Here is a 22,343-nt window from a genome sequence, read left to right as displayed (position 1 = left end):
AACATCCCTGGTCGTCCCTTATGCCTCTGATCTGGCGGACTCACTAAACACACATGCTTCATCGGTAAATTATGTCTGAGTGTTGGCTATCCATAAATAAAATAAAAAATAATATAGTGCCGTCTGGTTTGCTTAATATAAGGAATTTGAAATTATTTATACTTTTACTTTTTTTACTCAAGTACTATTTTACTGGGTGACTTTCACTTTTACTTGAGTCATTTTCTATTAAGGTATCCTTACTTTTACTCAAGTATGACAATACAGTACTTTATCCACCACTGGCTAGCACCATGCTCCAACGAACTGAGTCATCCGAACTGTCTCAGTACAGTGGGATTTTCCCATGGATTGCTACATAGCATGTTTAGCTCACAATATCAATAGTGTTAGCATGTTTAGTGTAGCATCTTTACCTGCATCAATAGGGTTAGCATGTTTAGCATAGCTTCTTACTAGCATCACTAGTGTTAGCATGTTTAGCACACCTTCTTAACAACATCAATAGTGTAAGCATGTTTAACATAGCTTTTTACAGATAGTGTCTGCATGTTTAGCGTAGCCTCTTACCAGCATCGGCCCAGCACAGTTGCTGGCTCTCAGGGTCGTATGTCAGGCCGTTGGGCAGCCCCAGGTCGTCCTTAACCAAGACTGTCCTGTCGGTTCCGTCCATGTTGGACATCTCGATCTTGGGCCCGTCTCTGTTCCAGTCTGCCCAGTAGAGTCGTCTGGACAACAAGCCAGAGAAAACATGTTCCTGTCACGATGCTTAGAACCAAAAGCTTTAAAAGGAACACAGCACCAGTGATTTGTGTTACGTCAAATTTGTACCTACGTCACCTACCTACATGCTATCTAAACCATGAAAAGGCTAACCTGACAGATTCACTAGCAAAATCATTCCAGGCCTAAGCGGTTAAGGACAATATATCTTCAGCACAAAGAACTAACTGCTTATTTAATCACAAATTTGCATCAAAGGAATCAAAGTCAGACATTGTCCAAAGACACGTACCCATAGGAGGGGTCAGCGACGATGGGCCGGGGGTTGACCAGGTCGGTGTCGAAGAGAACACGGCGCTGGCTTCCGTCCAGTTTGGCCACCTCAATCCTGTCCTTCATGGAGTCCGTCCAGAACATTAGCCGGGCCAGGTGGTCGATAGCCAAACCCTCTGGGCTCTCCAGGTCTAAGGAAGAGAAAAGGAGGATATCATTACGCCTAGTTCAGACAGAAACGACAGATTTTCTATGAGGGTCATCAGGGATGGAATTTAAGGATTTTGAGCACTGGCCCGCCAGCCTAATAGACCGCAATTCCTACAAGCCCGGGTCCAAAATCTGTGGGATATTTAAGAAGAAAAAAATCACTAGCCAGCAAGCTAGTTGGGCACATTTTCTACAAGCCCGATATGAAAAATACTATCCTTAGGTTAGCTTTATTTCCATCCCTGGGAGTTATACACTACATGACCAAAAGTATGTGGACACTTCCTCGTCGAAAATCTCATTCCAAAATCATGGACATTAATTTGGCGTTGGTGCCCCCTTTGCTGCTATAAAAGACTCCACTGTTCTGGGAAGGCTTTCCACTAGATTTTGGAACATTGCTTGCTTCCATTCAGCCACAAGAGTATTAGTGAGGTCGGGCACTGATGTTGGGCGATTAGAGCTGGCTCGCAGTCGGCGTTCCAATTCATCCCAAAGCGGTTCGATGGGGTTGAGGTCAGGGCTCTGTGCAGGCCAGTCAAGTTCTTCCACACCGATCTCAACAAATAATTTATGTATGGACCTTTTTTTCATCTTTATTTAACCAGGTAGGCCAGTTGGGAACAAGTTCTCATTTACAACTGTGACCTGGCCAAGATAAAGCAAAATAGTGCGACAAAAACAACAACACAGAGTTACACATAAAGAAACATACAGTCAATAACACAAAAGAAAAGAAAAATAGAAAAATCTATGTACAGTGTGTGCAAATGTAGAAGAGTAGGGAGGTAGGTAATAAATAAGCCCTAGAGGCAAAAATAATTACAATTTAGCATTAATACTGGAGTGATAGATGTGCAGATGATGCTGTGCAAGTAGAGATACTGTGGTGCAAAAGAGCAAGAGGGTAAGTAATAATATGGGGATGAGGTAGTCGGGTGGGCTATTTACAGATTGGCTTTGTACAGGTACAGTGATCGGTAAGCTGCTCAGACAGCTGATGCTTAAAGTTAGAGAGGGAGATATAAGACTCCAGCTTCAGAGATTTTTGCAATTCGTTCCAGTCAGCAGAGAACTGTAAGGAAAGGCAGCCAAAGGAAGTGTTGGCTTTGGGGATGACCAGTGCAATATACCTGCTGGAGCGCGTGCTACGGGTGGGTGTTGCTATGGTGACCAGTGAGCTGAGATAAGGCGGGGCTTTACCTAGCAGAGACTTATAGATGACCTGGAGCCAGTGAGTTTGGTGACGAATATGTAGTGAGGGCCAGCCAACGAGAGCATATAAGGTCGCAGTGGTGGGTGGTATATGGGGCTTTGGTGATAAAACGGATGGCACTGTGATAGACTACATCCAGTTTGCAGAGTAGAGTGTGGGGGCTATTTTGTAAATGACATCGCCGAAGTCAAGGATCGGTAGGATAGTCAGTTTTACGAGGGTATGTTTGGCAGCATGAGTGAAGGAGGCTTTTGTCAGAGCTTCTAGGAGTACTGGGTGGAGGAGTCAAGCGCAGAGAGCAGGTTAGTTCAGGACGTGGATTTTTATTCCTGTTGACAGTAACAACGGTCATGCCCAAACACAACGGGCGCATGAAAATCCCAGTCCAAACACACAGGACTAAAGTGTCCAGAAAATAGCTTCCACCTAAACACCAACACCAAATAACAGAAAACAAGCCCGCACAAAAGCCGGCGGGCCTACTGCCCTTAAATAGCCTACCCACCAAACTAAACTCAAAACAGGTGCACCCAATCAGCCCAAACAAACAGAAACAAAAAGAAGGGAATCGATGGCAGCTAGTAGGCCGGTGACGACGACCGCCGAGCGCCGCCCGAACAGGAAGAGGCACCATCTTCGGCGGGATTCGTGACAGCTTTGTTGTGAAATAGGAATCTGATTTTAGATTTAATTTTGGATTGGAGATGCTTAATGTGAGTCTGGAAGGAGAGTTTACAGTCTAACCAGACACCTAGGTATTTGTAGTTGTCCACATATTCTATGTCAGAACCGTCCAGAGTCGTTATGCTAGTCGGGCGGGAGGGTGCGGGCAGTTGAAGAGCATGCACTTAGTTTTACTAGCATTTAGTTTTACTAGCACCATTCTCTGTGCATGGGGGCATTGTCATGCTGAAACAGGAAAGGGCCTTCCCCAAACTGTTGCCACAAAGTTGGAAGCACAGATTCGTCTAGCATGCCATTGTATGCTCTTGTATGCTTCACTGGAACTAAGGGGCCTAACCTGAACCATGAAAAACAGCCCCAGACCATTATTCCTCCTCCACCAAACTTTACAGTTGGCACTATACTATACACTATACATTCCGTCGGACTGCCAGATGGTGAAGAATGATTCCTCACTCCAGAGAAAGCATTTTCACTGCTCCAGAGTCCAATGGCGGCGAGCTTTACACCACTCCAGCCGACGCTTGGCATTGCGCATGGTGATCTTAGGCTTGTGTGCAGCTGCTCGGCCATGGAAACCCATTTCTTGAAGGTCCTTAACGAACAGTTATTGTGCTGACGTTGCTTCCAGAGGCAGTTTGGAACTTGGTAGTGAGTGTTACATGCAATGTGCTTCAGCACTTGGCGTTCCCGTTCTGTGAGCTTGTGTGGCCTACCACTTTGCAGCTTAGCCATTGTTATTACTAGAGCTGACCGGGGCAGCTCTAGCAGGGCAGAAATTTGACTTACTTGTTGGAAAGCAGTGGTGTAAAGTACTTAAGGAAAAATAATTTTAAGTACTACTTAAGTCATTTTGGGGGGTATCTGTACTTTACTTTGTATATTTTTGACTACTTTTACTTCAGTACATTCCTTAAGAAAATATTGTACTTTTTACTCCATACATTTTCCTTGACACCCAAAAGTACTCGTTACATTTTGAATGCTTAGCAGGACAGGGAAATAGTCAAATTCACGCACTTATCAACCGAACGTCCCTGGTCATCCCTATTGCCTCTGATCTGGCGGACACAATAAACCAACGTGCTTCGTTTGTAAATTATGTCTGAATGTTGGAGTGTGCCTGTGACTTTACGTAAATTTAAAAAACAAGAAAATGGTGCCATCTGGTTTGCTCAATATAAGGAATTTGAAATTATTTATACATTTAGTTTTGATACTTAAGTATATTTTAAACCAAATACTTTTAGACTTTTACTCAAGTATAATTTTACTGGGTGACTTTTACTTTTACTTGAGTCATTTTCTATTAAGGTATCTTTACTTTTACCCAAGTATGATAGTTGGGTACTTTTTCCATCACTGTTAGAAAGGTGGCATCCTATGACGGTGCCACGTTGAAAGTCACTTAGCTCTTCAGTAATGCCATTCTACCGGCAATGTTTGTCTATGGAGATTGCATGGCTGTATGCCCGATTTTATACACCTGTCAGCAACGGGTGTGGCTGAAATAGCCAAATCCACTAATTTGAATTGGTGCCCACATACTTTTGGATATATAGTGTACATTGAAAGACTACCAAGACAATGGATCACAATCCGTCATTTGTCCGTGTTGTTTCACACGTCAAAAGATGAAATTGATGGAACTTTTGTTTTTGTTTACACGTTGTACTATCTTTCATGAATAAGCCTTTATAACGGCTTTACATGTGTATATAAGTAAATTATGAGAAATCCATGAGAATTAAAATATGATAAATGAAAAGTTAACTATTATCGTTCTTGATGCGTTTCATGGACCAGGCTAGCTAGGTTTGAGCTGATCTCAGACCAGTGTACCGCTCACCTGTTGTGACGAGAGAGATTGTGTCTCCTCCCTCCAGACTGGCCTGAGACCTGTGTACTAAAGCGGTTGTGACGAGAGAGATGGTGTCTCCTCCCTCCAGGCTGACCTGAGACCTGTGTACTGCTCACCTGTTGTGATGAGAGAGAAGCCGTCTCATCCCTCCAGACTGATCTGAGACCTGTGTACTGCTCACCTGTTGTGATGAGAGAGATGGTGTCTCTGCCGTCCAGACTGGCCTGAGACCTGTGTACTGCTCACCTGTTGTGACAAGAGAGATGGTGTCTCCTCCCTCCAGGCTGGCCTTACTGATGGAGGGCCCTGTGATGTCCGACCAGTACACCATCTTCTCCACACAGTCGTAGGCCACAGCGATCGCCACTCTGTCCTGGGAGCAACACATAGAGACAGAGGGTTTTATTGATTTATTGATTAATGGTTTATTTAGATCGGGACCGATACAAACACATTGACACATTGAATAGACCAATTATCCAATGCACTTTGCACCATAGTATTGTGTGTAGCTGGCCTGGTACAACAACAAAAAATGTCCTTGTGTTTTCCCTTCTTAACTGTTAATTGGAAACCATTCGAGCGTCAGAATATAGGATGTATTGTTTACACCAAGAGAGCATTGCAGTAATGTTATAAATGGTTTTTATCAAGATTGTCAAACGTATGTTGCAAGCAGAACAGGAATTACTTTAGTGTTAATGTTAATATCTCGCCCCACTCATTTCAGATGGGGTTCAACCAAATTACATAAGAAATACACAATGTTACATTACATTTCAAAACGGCAGATTGCGGTTAGCCAAACAATTGAAGCATTTATGGGGAATCCCTCTGTATGTCCAGTTACATGTTCTGCCAGACCATTCCACGCTAGTGAGAAGAAAGAAGAAAAGCCTGAGGACGAGTATGGTTGGCCGACACAATCAGGAGATTGTTCAAGTGGCATTTGGGACATTCCAGAGAGTGGGTACGTGGACCCACAACACCCATCAACGCACTCTCAGTCCGGCTAAAGGAAACATCTGACATGCGAGGAAGAGATGATCAAATCCCCCTATTTTCATTCAACCTAAGACTGGGGGTCTTAGAAGACAGCTCTGGCCATCTGGTGAGCGGCCATCTTGACAAGGCGTAGTAGGCCAGGGCTTACAGAGGAGTGAGTTACTGACAGAGTGAACCACTCACTTGAGAAGAGAGTGAGTGAGTGAGTTAAAGTTTGTGAGTCAATAAGTAACTTCCCACAGTGCTTGTAGCAAGTGATGTGCAGTGCTTGACTGACTGTCTGACTGAGATAATGTGAGGTGAGTTGAGGTGCGGGAATGTGGAGCCTCACAGGCAGGTGCAGCAGGGCTTTGGCCTCCCCTTTGTTCATGCTGTATCCGTCCAGGGGGATTTGCTCGATCTTCCCGCTCTGGGCAAAGAGCAGGTGGGTCCCTGGGGCCACAGGAGAGACATCCGGCCTGGTGGTGGGTCCGATCGGAGGACCCCCCTGGTCAATACCTGTCAAGGGAGGACAACGGATCATTGTCATTTCCCACTGGGCACAGACGTCCTATCAACGTCTAGTTTTGATTTGCATATGATTGAGTTTTCAACTAACCTAAATTAAATGTGAAACCAACAAAACATTCAACCATGCCATTGAATTTAGGTTAAAAGTTACTTTACTTTAATTACTTTTTGTAAATCCAATCAGTTTTTCACGTTGATTTAATGTCATCACATATATATTTTTGGTTGAAATGACATGGAAACAATGTTAATTCAACTAGTATGTGCCCAGTGGGTTCCTAATGTATTTTTATTTAGCATGCGGGTGCAAATGTTGAGTGTAATGGAATAGACATGAGTGCTATGAGTGCATGAATATGTTGAATATGAATATTAAGGTACAAGCCAAGGATGACCAATCGCCCCCTCCATCTTTTGAGGCAGTCACTCACACAAAGGTCTTTGGCCGGGGCCAGTTCTAGTGTTCGGGATCTCCTGACCATTGCCATCCACACACCAGCACTGCCCAATGCTACCGTGGCACTGGGTAGGCTCGTAGGCACCATGCTGGTCGCAGGTAGGAACGTACTGACTGACGGCAGGGCGTGGGCGGAAGAAGGAAAACGAGCCTGTGTTGGAGGAGACCTGGATGCTTTCTCTGTCTCGCTCGCACTGCGTCTTCTCATGCTCTGGAATAAAAAAAGAAAGATGACATGAGAGAATTAATAAAAGAAATAGAGGAAATTAAGAAGATAAAAATGATCCTACATGTCTTTTAGAAAGGTTTCTAAGAAATTGCTCTTTCATTTTAAAGCGCTGTATAGCTTTGGTTTAAATATAATCTCCTTACTGTATGACATGGCACATGGCAGTTCAAAACTAAAGTTACTTGCCCACTACTAATATGGAAAACATGGAATAAGGAGAGAGCCGATGAGCATATGATTAAATGTAGAATAATTTTTGCAGTCCCGTAAATCAGACATAGGGGACACGGTGACATCTGGAATATAGTGTCTCACTGAAAGACTTACCCCCAGGGTATCTGTCCGGTTAACCACAGACCAGTCATAACAATCCCAAACAGCCGCAACATACAATCTGCGCTTTGCACAACGTCTGGCCGCAGCAATCAACAAAAGCCACCAAAAAAAGACAACTAGTCAACGATGGGAGCGGTTGTCTCTGAGGAGGCAAAGATCAAAGCAGTCTTTGTCAGACGGTCGTCAACTGTCGAGATGCGAGGAAGACAACCAGGTCAACTCTCACCGGGTCCAGACGCTACAGTGTATACTACAAGTACAAGTTCAGACAAAGGAGGACCAAATGATGCCCCCTTTTCAGACGGGTTGTACAAATTATGACAAAACTGTAGAGGCAGAGGAGAAAAAGCTATAATTAGCGTGGTGGAGTACATACATGCAGTGGACACCTGGATTGGACTTGAACAAAGAGGTAACAGCTGAGAAAGATGCCAACTCACAAACAACCCAAGGCTTCAGTACATGACATGAAAGCTGCAGCTTATAGAAAAATAATGGAACACTTGAATACACATACACTACATTCCCAAACATACAGTGGTGAGTTGAATCAAAAAGAAAATGTATTGGTTGCTAAGTCAATAGGGGCAAGTTATACTTTTTTCTATTACTTCAGTTGTTGTTGTTTATTAAATGTTTAAATTCCTGGTTGTAACTCCAGGGCATCTTTACCTTTATGTTCAACGAAATTGCACTATTGAACCTGGCCAAAAGTAGTGCAATATATAGGCCATTAGGGACGCAACCCAGGAGTCTGTATTCGGGAGTGTGGAAGCATTGGCTCTATTCAAGCACATCCATGTGACATGTTCCAGGCCTTTGGCCCTAATTGCATGGAGAATGAGCAGCTATGTTGGTCTTTCTCGATGGGGATTGTACGTTATGTATCAACACCAACCTCCCTTTCCATTCCTTTATCCTCCCTACGTAACATCTGTGTGTTGTTATACCCATCCCGGGAAACAGGAAGGCTGCACAGTGTCAAATGTCAACCTTTAAATGTCATTCAAGGGGGGAGGGAAGAGGGGGACATGTGGTCAAGGCACACCAGAAACCAGCAGACACTCAGTTCCGAGTGAGTTTCAGAACCCCGAAGCAAACGCACACGCCCTTCATCCATCCTCCCTCCCCCTAACAGTTCCATATTTTAGCACGCAGTCTCATGGAGTCCTATATCAGTCTTATGGTTGTACACTCTGTTCCGGCCTTCGCCTCAATCCACGGTCTACCATGCTGGGAGCGTTCCATGATTAAATAACTTTCTATTTGTGCCAGGCGATGACACAACACCAACTTAGCGAACAGACCTCCATTAGTAAAATGCACTGTATATACTGTTAAGTCCACTATGGCTTGTGTTGACGTTCAATATAAACAGTTCGTCTCTGGTATATTCTGCTTTCCTTTGATGACAAATCTGTCTCGCTCCGCCGCCTGGACTCTCCCCCTCCCCCTAAACCAAACTATACAGTTAGGAGCTTCACGTGTTCCAGCTGTTGGAACTAAGACAGAAGAAGTATAACTAGGGCGAATCCTAACATTTTGAGGGGAAGAAGATGGCTGATGAGAGCTTGAACTGTACCCATTGAATGTACAGTATTTACATACTTCCGGACATAGCCGTATCATGACTTCCCTTTGCACATTTTAGACTACACTGCCTCTGGCTGCTGTTTAACTTAGAAGTATCAGTAGCCTTGTCTGAGACAAAATGGCCCATAGGGTAGGAGCCTATATCCTGTTTCTGCAGCATGAGGCAGCTTAATGTACGTACACACCCTGTCCATTTCCTTAAAGGGCCAATCTACACATCACAACTTGTAAATGTCTCATGAACTTATTTCAACTGCCGTACCCCATCAGAACCTAAAATATAAGCTTATTTTACTCCAATGTTTGTAAACATTGTAATTGTAAACAAACAATGTATATCTTTAAAACGTGGGTAAAACTATCATTTTGATGTCATGGAAGGTCAGTTCTTGCATCCATAGCTCCGTCTATACATTTGAGAATGGTTACATTTCTCCAGTCCCATCCCTGAGCTATTTACCAAAACACTGGCCGGGTGACAACTTTGTTATTGTTTGAACTGCAGATTCACCCATTTTTAGAGTCGTTGGTATGACTTGACCAGGGATCAAACTTCTGTTTGGTTCCAAATGAAGAAGAACTCCTCTCACACAACTTGGGGTTTGAAAAGGTGATTTATTTACACCAAAAACCACAGGGGTTACCTACCCGGGGAGCCGGGAGTACACTGGAAGCCGTCGCCATGGAAACCAGGGTGGCACTGACAGGCGAAGGAGCCCTGAGAGTTATAACAGACGGCGTCCCGGTGACAGCGACCTTGCTCACACTCGTCAACGTCTGTGTGTGAAACAACAGTCAATGAGAAACAATAGGGACACAGATGCTAAGTTCAACTGAAAATAAGGTATCAACATATTTAAATATATAGCTGAAATATACAGTCAATAGGAATGTGAATATGAAATCCTGCAATGGAAATATACAAAAAAATACACATTCATATGTATTGGTATTGCACTACGCCTATATAAAGTATCTAAATCTGAAACATACATTCATGACATGTCACATCCTGTGTTATGTGATGGTGTTACATGGGGAAAGAAACATCATTCTTTAGATAACAGTCAATAAAACATAATAGCTGCATAACTAAAGTACTGTGTACACATTTTGAAGCTTAGCGTTTGATAGGGACAGGGAGACCATTCTTTGGATACAACTTGGATGTAACACACCCAGCTCACTACCCCAACCTCTGAAGTATATCTCTAAGGCCAACAAATGAAAAAGGAGTTCTCCAAATCCACAAATTCTACAAGGAGATATGGAAATTCCTACAGCTTTCGTTTGGTGGCGGGCCAAGTCACGTTGGACGAGGGAAAATAAGAAATACAGGGATGGATGGATGAATAAAACGCATGACCAACGAGCTCCCCAGCTGTAGGGCCGGGTTGTGTTTGCATTTCCTGCCCAGGTGCATTACAACGAGAAGGACTCAGAGGGTTCAAACTAGAGAGACCCCAGTGGAGAGTTTAGCTGATGGGTTTGTGTGTATCTGGGGGGGGGGGGGGGGGTTCTGAGAAAAGCAAAAGACAACTTTATTTTTCATGTTGGACAGTAAAGTATACTATTCGAATATGGCCTAGTAACTAGACAAGTGCTGCAAAGGCAAGTCTAGACATATCTGAAGTAACCCATGGGGAGGGGGTCCTACTCAGACAATCACAGAAGGGACATATTATTGTGGCCCTGGTGGCACAAAATAATCAAAGTTTTGACTGCACAGAGATGCTTGGGAATATGGTCACAACGGGGGACCAGCGTGTGTGTGTGTTTCAGGGGAAGGGGGTGTATCTGATCTCCATCACCTAGGACGTGACAATGGTTAATCAAATCTCCCCTTTTTGTGCACAGTCTTGCAGGCCTTCTCAAACAGCTGCAACTGTATATGCGTTCGTAAATCATGTCCTTTCTTGAGTTGGGCTCAGGGAAGGAACAACTGTTGAGCATCTGAGCTTATGGTTGTTTGTGGTGGAAAGGGGTTGAGTGAGTGAGTGAGTGAGTGAGTGAGTGAGTGAGTGAGTGAGTGAGTGAGTGAGTGAGTGAGTGAGTGAGTGAGTGAGTGAGTGAGTGAGTGAGTGAGTGAGTGAGTGAGTGAGTGAGTGAGAGAGTGAGTGAGAGAGAGAGTGAGTGAGTGAGTGAGAGAGTGAGTGAGTGTGTGTGTGTGTCCATCTGTTGCTAGGGGGTATTGATGTAAGGGACAATATAAGATTAATCACAATAATGGTTTGCTAAAATAATAATTGCTTCCCAAAAATGACATTTTTGTAATGGCAATCCTGGTTATAGGTAACTATCCTGGTTATAGGTACCAATCCTGGTTATAGGTACCAATCCTGGTTATAGGTACCAATCCTGGTTATAGGTAACAATCCTGGTTATAGGTAACAATCCTGGTTTTAGGTAACACACCTAGTTATAGGTAACAATCCTGGTTTTAGGTAACACACCTAGTTATAGGTAACAATCCTGGTTATAGGTAACAATCCTGGTTATAGGTAACAATCCTGGTTATAGGTAACAATCCTGGTTATAGGTAACAATCCTGGTTATAGGTAACAATCCTGGTTATAGGTAACAATCCTGGTTATAGGTAACAATCCTGGTTATAGGTAACAATCCTGGTTATAGGTAACAATCCTTTGCATGAACTGCCTACATTATTACGCATGTTATTTGTTAATTATGGAAATTAAGATATGCTGGATTTTTATATATATATATTTTAATAGCAATATATAATGCAAATTGAGAAATAATAAAAGCTGTCATCAAGGCAAAGGGTGGCTGCTTTGAAGAATCTCAAATATATAATATATTGTCACATATACTCCCTCTCCGGCACTTGAGGTCACCAGGCTGTCCTTATTACGCACACCTGTCACCATCATTACGTGCATCAGCACCTCATCAGACTCACCTGGACTCAATCACCTGCCTGATTACCTTCCCAATATATGTCACTCCCTTTGGTTCTTTCCCTAGGCATCATTGTTTCTGTTCCATTGTTTCATGTCTGCACGCTACTCGTGTTTCTTGTTTGATTCTATGTATTATTTCTTATTAAATTCACTCCCTAAACATGCGTACACGTTAGAGAATAGCGCCTCACCAAAGGGAAGTATTTTTTGTATTTTGTTAGTGTAGGTGACGTCGGGTCTGGTTGCCGCTACCGGAGCAACCGGGGATGCCTCAGCTGGCTCTTGATATTATTGTTGGATCTGATTTTAACAGCTAACATTTCAATGGCAATAATAAATAGATATGCCGATAGTGGACAACCTTGTTTTACTCCTCTTGACAGTTTAAAACTTTCTGAGACGTAGCCATTATTTACTCTTTTACAGCTAGGTTTACTATACATAACCTTAACCCTGTTTTATAAGAGATTCTCCAAAATTGAAATATTCCAGGCATTTATATATAAACTCCAATCGTACTTTATCAAATGCCTCCACAAGTCTGGTTCATCCTTGAGAGCAATTTCCAAACGGCTGAAGGTACCACGTTAATCTGTACAAACAGTAGTACGCAAATATAAACACCATGGGACCACGCAGCCGTCATACCGCTCAGGAAGGAGACGCGCTCTGTCTCCTAGAGATGAATGTACTTTGGTGCGTAAAGTGCAAATCAATCCCAGAACAACAGCAAAGGACCTTGTGAAGATGCTGGAGGAAACAGGTACAAAAGTATCTATATCCACAATAAAACGAGTCCTATATCGACATAACCTGAAAGGCCGCTCAGCAAGGAAGAAGCCACTGCTCCAAAACCGCCATAAAAAAGCCAGACTACGGTTTGCAACTGTACATGGGGACAAAGATCATACTTTTTGGAGAAATGTCCTCTGGTCTGATGAAACAAAAATAGAACTGTTGGCCATTATGACCATCGATATGTTTGGAGGAAAAAGGGGGAGCACAGGGGTGGCATCATCATGTTGTGGGGGTGCTTTGCTGCAGGAGGGACTGGTGCACTTCACAAAATAGCTGACATCATGAGGGAGGAAAAATATGTGGATATATTGAAGCAACATCTCAAGACATCAGTTAGGAAGTTAAAGCTTGGTAGCAAATCGGTTTTCAAATGGACATTAACCCCAAGCATACTTCCAAAGTTGTGGCAAAATGGCTTAAGGACAACAAAGTCAAGGTATTGGAGTGGCCATCACAAAGCCCTGACCTCAGTCCCATTTGAAAATTTGTGGGCAGAACTGAAAAAGCGTCTGCGAGCAAGGAGGCCTAATAAACCTGACTCAGTTACACCAGCTCTGTCAGGAGGAATGGTCCAAAATTCACCCAACTTATTGTGGGAAGCTTGTGGAAGACTACCCGAAACGTTTCACCCACGTTAAACAATTTAAAGGCAATGCTACCAAATACTAATTGAGTGTATGTAAACTTCTGACCCACTGGGAATGTGATGAAAGAAATAAAAGCTGAAATAAATCATTCTCTCAACTATTAATCTGACATTTCACATTCTTAAAATAAAGTGGTGATCCTAACTGACCTAAAACAGGGAATTTTTACGAGGATTAAATGTCAGGAATTGTGAAAAACTCAGTTTAAATGTAGTTGGCTAAGGTGTATGTAAACTTCCGACAAAATATACGGGGGATTGGAAATGATGCAGACAATAACGTTGATGGAAGCTACAATCTATCTGCAATATTATTTACCCCCTAAAATAATTATAACAAATAAATAAAACATGTAAAAAAGGTCTAGACATATCACCTGATGACAAATAAATATTGTTGCTGTGAGTGAGTTCAGATCATTTAATTAATTTCATTAGTTAAGATTTTAAAAAGTGCTTCAACCTCAGAGAACACCATGCGCACGCACGCACACACACACAGCACGCACACACTGCACACACACACTTGTACAGCTAACCTTGTGGGGACACACAATTCAGTCCCATTCAAAATCTTACACATGCATGTTATTCAACCATTGCACCCACACTGCTCGCGGGTGTCAGTCTGTGTGGCCATGCGCTACAATAGAAATCGGTTCTATTTGTGATGCTCATCACGCTGCAAGTTGGCCTCTCCCATCTCCTCATAGGTTTTTAGGAGCATATACCCACATGGGTGATTGAAAGATGAATTTAGGTCCACACTCCAGAAGGTTGTAGTAATACTGTGAAGTTGGTTGCCAACCGCCATATTAAGTCCAAAATAATAATAAGAAGCCTGAAGGAAAGAGGAGAGATGACGAGAAACTAATTCGGTTTACCGTTTTATCTGTGGATTAATTGTCGGAGTTGAGGACCTTGTGCATTTCAGGTAAAATAACAACCCAATGTTTATATCCCAGGACAAATGAGCTAGCAACAGCAAGCTAGCTAAATTGCCATAAACGTTTAATGCTTTTCGCTCCTGTCCCCAAATTAATATAATTAGTTCAGAGTTTGTTTTGATATTTCAACCTGCGTGTCCTGATCGTGTCTGGTGTGGGGGTACAAAATCACCACGCGCGCGAGTGGTTTGGTCAGCATGTAAACCTAACCCTAATGCCTAACCCTAATTCTAACCCTAACACTAATTCTAACCTTAACCCTAAACCGCCTAGAAATAGCATTTGACCTTGCGGAGACCAACAAAATCCCCAGTAGGTAAAATTTTTGTTTTGGACTTCTGGTTCCCATAAGAACAGTTAAACGAACACACACACACACACACACACACACACACACACACACACACACACACACACAGTGCTTCTACACCTGCATTGCTTGCTGTTTGGGGTTTTAGGCTGGGTTTCTGTACAGCACTTTGATATATCAGCTGATGTAAGAAGGGCTATATAAATCATTTGATTTGATTTAAAGTGTCACCCTACCCTGGCAAGTATAACCATCACCCACAAAGCCGGACAGACAGGAGCAGATATAGGCAGACGCCCCCGTGTAGCTACAACGTGCCCTCTCTGGGATGTCGCAGTTATTGGTACCCCTCTGGCAGTGGTCTATGGGACGGTCCACTTCTACAAAGGATAGGGGGGAAAGGGAGAGGCAGATTTTAGACTTGGTGGAGACAGGAATACCCTGAATCCTTAGTTTGATTAAACTAAAACCATAAAAATGAGTAGCAAATGTGAGAAAGTTCTCAGTAGACGGTTTGATAGACTAATGAAAACAACAGATGAATAGACTGAAATAGCATAGAAACTCTTACATTTGAGTTTAAGATTAATATATAGATGCTATGAAACAATCTGTAAAAGGTTACTGTATTTAGAGCGTGTATTAAGTTAAGCAACAGAGTTATATTGGAGGTCATCCAAACAATAACACAGCTGCAAACACGCTTTTTCAGCACTACATACCGACACAGGTCTTGCCATCGCTGGCGAACTGGAAACCGTCCATACACTCGCAGCGGAATGTTCCCGGTTGGTTGTTGCATATGGCGTGAGAACCACAGATCTCTGGCATCTCTCTGCACTCGTCAATGTCTACAAAATGAACACATTCAATTCAATTCAACTCAACTCAATTCAAACAACTTTATTTGTATCCATAAGAGCAATTCTGTTGCACCAGATGAATGTTTACTGCAAGGCATATCAACAGCCATAATAATAATGACATTATTTCATTGCATATTTGTAATAAATTATTTAACGTGATAATTTGTGTAATTTGTAGTATATGTAACAACATACTGTACATTACAGTATATTAATAATATGAATTATTAGTGATGGGGCATTTCTGATGACATTGCTTGTTTTCCTATGCTACAGTCTGTCTCGGTCCTGTAGTACTTGCTTATCTCTTTGGGTGGTAAAGCGTCTCTGAGTTCTTAGAAAGTGCAAAATAAGCCAAATGTAATATCATCCCCACTACTATGAAGATGCCATCTTACTAATACTACCTATTTTATGAAGATCAGTCATGAAGTAATGAGCTGTTTTCACACCAAATGTACAGATCTAGGATCAGCTCGCCCAATCCTAACCTTCCCCCAATCCTTAGTGGGGAAATTGCTAAACTGACCAAAGATCAATGTCTAGGGAAACTTCACTTTTAGTCCTATTACAGCTAGTATTTATTCAAAAAAATTGCTACAATTGGTATGCTCTGCTACTGAAATTGTTTAAGGAAATAAAGTACTCTTTATTTCAAAGAATCCCCATGAAACCGATAAGTTTATTAAATAATAAAGTAATAAAGTTATTACCACGCATTCTTTAATGAATTTCCAGGTAAATAGGTTAAATAAAGTATAACCCAAACTTCAATAGACTATTCCCCATGTCCCTTATGCATCAGCTGGTGTAGGTTTAAGCTGATGTGTATAGTGTGCAGGGCCCCTACCATAGCATTGACGTCCGTCCCCAGTGAAACCAGTGGAACACTCGCAGGTGAACTGGATGCCTTCTTCGGGTCTGCAGGCGGCGTTGGTGTCGCAGCCGTGTCTGCCGGTGAAACATGGGTTCTGCTCTGGTGGACCACCTGTCAATCAAAACAAACGTCCACTCTCTTGAGGGGCAGCAATGGGATCTGTGATAGTGGGTGATGCCATCAATGCCTAGTTCAGGGTTAGTTCTGATGTTATAGCTAGAATTTAAGCAAAATAGTTGCAGTAAACAATTGGTTGGACAAACAGCAATTCAGTTATAGGCTACATGTAGTCCTTCAGTAAGGCTTTTGTGTGGCTGTTTTCAGATTATGGATTTTGTAAATCAAGGGATCAGGGGAGTTCTACTTTGGAGTTACTTCAGTCTTTGGATACTTCAGTCTGAAAAGCCACAGTATAGTACTAGAACCTGAAATGAATAGATTCCTAGTAACCCTCACGTTAGTTATTGTTGGAAATGGCTTACGCTGTGGAATATCTGGACAAGATGTTGTGACATCACACACACAAACACACAATGTCTCAGTTTTGATGACACAGGCATGTAAGACACCTCTCCTGGCAGTTAGAAGGGACATGCAGACCGCTTATCAGACAACTGCTTATTGGGGATGGGGGGCATGTTTGAAGTCCCTGCTCCTCCAGACCCCATTGCGTCCTCACAGGACACTCGGCACAGATGTTACACTTTTGCCAATAAGCTCCAGCTGGGTCAAGTTTGCTTGCATAACCTACCCCCGGCCCCCTGACCGCCACCCGCATATGTACCTTCACCCCTCTCCCGGTGCCTTCCTCTCCCCCTCCTCCACTCTCCTCCTTCTTCTTACACCTCCTACCTGCAGTAAATAACCTTGTGTGAACTGACGCACGGCCCCTTGTTTACCTTAGCCGTTAACCTTTACCCTGTCAAGGATTTGGGTGTCTTTGAAAGGCCAGCTGAGGAAATACAACAAATCAAGGTTTTGGTTTACCTACAGATAATGTTACTCAACAGATAATTACTATTCTTTTGGCTCGACATTCCATACTGTGTATAGTCAGGAATTCAAATGCTCTTGACGAGAAATGTATGTAATACGAGGGTCCATTGAGACAACAAATGAGTGGTAACAACAACCCCCAGATGTCTAAAGAAGACACACGTATGAGTAGAGACAGAAGAATCTGTTGGGAAAATGTATACTGTTACAATCGCAGGTCCTGATCCTAGTCTCTTAGAACCAGCTGTCCTGTAAACACCAGCAAGAATCATTAGGAACCACCGGTGTCTTTGGTTTTCCCGTTTGACGTCAACACGTGTCATAATAATAATGTGATTCATAGATGCTACTGAATGCAAGTGCAACGATAACGACAATGGAAAGGCTACAATTCTTCCAGTGAAGGCATGTTTTGCATGCCTTCACACAGCAGCATCCACCAGTCACAAAATAAGAATACACTTTCATACACATTTGACCAATCAATCTTCTTTACATCTTCAGCATAGGAATCACTACAAAAATGTTGTATGATCTCTTAAACACTATGTTAGGCCCTGCCTTGGAACTTCAGCTTTTCTGGAGACAGCTATTTTATCGTGGTCACTACATCCAATGGGTGTGGATGCACCTTTAGCACAAAGTTCTGCAGCATTACAAAAATATAATCAATACACGTGGGTGATATACAGTAGTTTCTGTACTGTTTGTAAACACCCTGGTAGCTTGATTAATAACCTGAAGCAGATTACAGGCATTGGTTACAGTAAGCAGTTTCTTCTTGAGTGGACAACTTGATGAAAACCGATATTTTTTAGGTCACCCGGAAATAGACCTCTCTGTTAACATCATATACGCTATCAAGCATTGCACACATATTATCCGGATAATGTTAGCACTTGGTGGCCAATAGCAGCACCCCAAAAGAAGAGGCTTTAGATGAGGCGGGTGAAACTGCAACCACAACACTAGAACAACTTTAGGAAAGACATCCTCTCTGAGCTTCACTGGAATTTGGCTCTGAACATAAAGTGCATTCGGAAAGTATTCAGACCCCTTGACTTTTTCCACATTTTGTTACGTTACCCCTCATAAAAATCCCTCATCAATCGACACACAATACCACATAATGACAAAGCAAAAACATATTGATAGATTTGTTTGCAAATGTATTAAAAAAAATGAAATATCACATTTACATAAGTATTCAGACCCTTTACTCAGTACTTTGTTGAAGCACCTTTGGCAGCGATTACAGCCTTGAGTCTTCTTGGGTATGGCGCTACAAGCTTGACACACCTATATTTGGGGAGTTTCTGCCATGCTATTTTCAGGTCTCCAGAGATATTCGATCAGGTTCAAGTCCGGACTCTGGCTGGGCCACTCAAAGACATTCAGAGACTTGTCCTGAAGCCACTCCTGCATTGTCTTGGCTGTGTGCTTAGGATCGTTGTCCTGTTGGAAGGTGAACATTTGTCCCAGTCTGAGGTCCTGAGTGCTTGGAGCAGGTTTTCATCAAGGATCTCTCTGTACTTTGATCCGTTCATCTTTCCCTCGATCCTGACTAGTTTCCCAGTCCCTACCGCTGAAAAACATCCCCACAGCATGATGCTGCCACCACAGTGCTTCACCGTAGGGTTGGTGCCAGGTTTCCTCCAGGCGTGATGCTTGGCATTCAGGCCAAAGAGTTCAATCTTGGTTTCATCAGACCAGAGAATCTTGTTTCTCATGGTCTGAGAGTAGGTGCCTTTTGGCAAACTCCAAGCGTGCTGTCATGTGCCTTTTACTGAGAACTGGCTTCCATCTGCCCAATCTACCATAAAGGCCTGATTGGTGGAGTGCTGCAGAGATGGTTGTCATTCTGGAAGGTTCTCCCATCTCCACAGAGGAACTCTGGAGCTCTGACAGAGTGACCTTCGGGTTCTTGGTCACCTCCCTTACAAGGCCCTTCTCCCCTGATTGCTCAGTTTGGCCGGGCGGCCAGCTCTAGGAAGAATCTTGGTGGTTCCAGGCTTCTTCCATTTAAGAATGATGTAGTCCACTGTGTTCTTGGGGACCTTCAATGCTGCAGAAATGTTTTGCTACCCTTCCCAGATCTGTGCCTTGACACAATCCGGTCTTGGAGCTCTACGGACAATTCCTTCAACCTCATGGCTTGGTTTTTGCCCTGACATGCACTGTCAACTGTGGGATCTTATATAGACAGTTGTGTGCCTTTCCAAATCATATCCAATCTCAAGGATGATCAATGGAAGCATAATGCACCTGAGCTTAATTTTGAGTCTCATAGCAAAGGGTCTGAATACTTATGTAAATAAAGTATTTCTGTTTTTTTGTTTTAATACATTTACAAACATTTCTAAACTTGTTTTCACTTTGTCATTATTGGGTATTGTATGTAGATTGATGAGGAAAACATTTAAATCTCTTTTAGAATAAGGCTGTAACATAACAAAATGTGGAAAAAGGGTAGGAGTCTGAATACTTTCCGAATGCACTGTATACAGAGACACCTCCCCTATATTTATTCCTGTCTGTCCTATGGATATTAATATCCCTGTATTGCTGCTGCTGTGTTGACAAATGAATTAACTAAGTGAGTCTAAGTGATAGCTAATATACACTATGTAAACAAAAGTATGTGGACACTCCTTCAAATTAGTGGATTTGTGTATTTCAGCCACACCAGACTTTCAACTTGGCACAGTCAAAGGATACCACCGTGTTCGTCAAATTTCTGCCCTGCTAGAGCTGCCCCGGTCAACTGTAAGTGCTGTTATTGTGAAGTGGAAACGTCTAGAAGCAACAACGGCTCAGTTGTGAAGTGGTAAGCCACACAAGCTCACAGAATGGGACTACTAAAGTGCTGAAGTGTGCAGCGCATAAAAATTGTCTGTACTCGGTTGCAACACTCACAACCAAGTTCCAAACTGCCTCTGGAAGCAACGTCAGCACAATAACTGTTTGTCGGGAGCTTCATGAAATGGGTTTCCATGGCCGAACAGCCGCACACAAGCCTAAGATCGCGCAATGCCAAGCGTCGGCTGGAGTGGTGTAAAGCCCGACGCCATTGGACTCTGGAGCAGTGGAAATGCTTTCTCTGGAGTGATTAGTCATGCTTCACCATCTGGCAGTCCGACGGACAAATCTATATTTGGCGGATGTCAGGAGAAGGAGAACGCTACCTGCCTGAATGCATAGTGCCAACTTTAAAGTTTGCTGGAGGAGGAATAATGGTCTGGGGCTGTTTTTCATGGTTTGGGCTAGGCCCCTTAGTTCCAGTGAAGTGAACTATTAACGCTACAGCACACAATGACCTTCTAGACGATTCTGTGCTTCCAACTTCGTGGCAACAATTTGGGTAAGGCCCTTTCCTGTTTCAGCATGACAATGCTCTTGTGGACAAAGCGAGGTCCATACAGAAATGGTTTGTCGAGATCGGTGTGGAATAACTTGACTGGCCTGCACAAAGCCCTGACCTCAACCCCATTTGGGATGAATTGGAACGCCAACTGTGAACCAGACCTAATCGGCCAACATCAGAGCCCGACCTAACTAATGCTCTTGTGGCTGAATGGAAGCAAGTCCCTGCACCAATGTTCCAACATCTAGTGGAAAGCCTTCCCAGAACAGTGGAGGCTGCTAAAACAGCAAAGGTGGGACCAACTCCATATTAATGCCCATGATTTTGGAATGGGATGTTCGACGAGCAGGTGTCCAGATACTTTTGGTCATGTAGTGTATGAATGCTACCTGAGATTAGCAGGTTATTGATTTCACAAATCATATTTCTTAGGCTGCATGTAGTAATATGGACTATTTATTGCCCTTTCCTGGGTAGCTTATTAGAGATAGACATAATATGGGAAACCACAAACAAAGCATGCCGTCAATCAGGGTGCAGGGGTTAGGCTATGAACCCATCTGCTTGGTTCTCTCACCCCTTCCAGGCTTTTGGGTGGGATGACAATGAGCCTGTGGTTACAGATGTACGCAATGTCCCCACGCTCTCTGGCAGCTTTCATAGCTGGGATCAGTTTCAGAGTAGTCCTCATTGAGGAAGATGTTGGTTCCTCTCCATAACAACCACCTTGTCTTTGTACCTCAGGAACTTTACCACTATTGACCTGGGTCTGTCACCTGGGCCAGAGGTAGGTTTTCCAATCCTGTGGGCGCACTCCACCTCAACCTTCTTCTGATCTATCTGCAGCTTTTCATCGATTATTCTTCTCACTTTCTCCTCAGACTCCGTCCAGGTCTTGTGTGGAGACTGGGATTTCATCCACAACAATTTTATTTTGCCTTGATTGTCCTTCTTGGTACTCCTGTTTGCCTGTCATTACTAACATCGATCATACAAATCCATTTATTCAAATCCACACAGGGCTTCCACCATCATTTAAATTTAAGCATCAGGTGTCGGTCTTACAGCCACATCCAGCCAAACATAGAGGATGAGCCATACAGTATTTTTTTTTTTACATTTATTTAACCAGGTAAGCTAGTTGAGAACAAGTTCTCATTTACTACTGCGACCTGGCCAAGATAAAGCAAAGCAGTGCGACACAAACAACAACACATAGTTACACATGGAATAAACAAACATACAGTCAATAACACAATAGAAAAAAAGAAAGTCTATATACAGTAGTCTATATACAGTGTGTGCAAATGGCGTGAGGTGGTAAGGCAATAAATAGGCCATAGTAGCAAAGTAATTACAATTTATTAGATTAACACTGGAGTGATAAATGAGCAGATGATGATGTGCAAGTAGAGAGACTGGTGCAAAAGAGCAGAAAAGTAAATAAAAACAATATGGGGATGAGGTAGGTAGATTGGGTGGGCTATTTACAGATGGACTATGGACAGCTGCAGCGAT

At 42.9% G+C, this 22,343-nt stretch overlaps 1 protein-coding gene across 1 annotated transcript in view; it reads right to left on the bottom strand.

Annotated features, from left to right (window-relative positions):
• LOC120032978 (nidogen-1-like) overlaps window positions 1–22,343 on the bottom strand; it is a 69,543-nt gene that overhangs the window by 10,916 nt on the left and 36,284 nt on the right. The window contains exons 9-17 of the mRNA XM_038979253.1: window positions 16,439–16,576; window positions 15,445–15,573; window positions 14,959–15,102; window positions 9,746–9,874; window positions 6,914–7,150; window positions 6,304–6,470; window positions 5,214–5,340; window positions 1,016–1,187; window positions 571–728 (exon numbers count right to left, since the gene is read on the bottom strand). Of these exons, the coding sequence (XP_038835181.1) occupies window positions 571–728; window positions 1,016–1,187; window positions 5,214–5,340; window positions 6,304–6,470; window positions 6,914–7,150; window positions 9,746–9,874; window positions 14,959–15,102; window positions 15,445–15,573; window positions 16,439–16,576 (1,401 nt within the window). The remainder of the gene's footprint in view (window positions 1–570; window positions 729–1,015; window positions 1,188–5,213; window positions 5,341–6,303; window positions 6,471–6,913; window positions 7,151–9,745; window positions 9,875–14,958; window positions 15,103–15,444; window positions 15,574–16,438; window positions 16,577–22,343) is intronic.

Source organism: Salvelinus namaycush, chromosome 39 (assembly GCF_016432855.1).
Source record: "Salvelinus namaycush isolate Seneca chromosome 39, SaNama_1.0, whole genome shotgun sequence".
NCBI lineage: Eukaryota > Metazoa > Chordata > Actinopteri > Salmoniformes > Salmonidae > Salvelinus > Salvelinus namaycush.
This window is presented reverse-complemented; position numbering and strand designations above follow the sequence as displayed.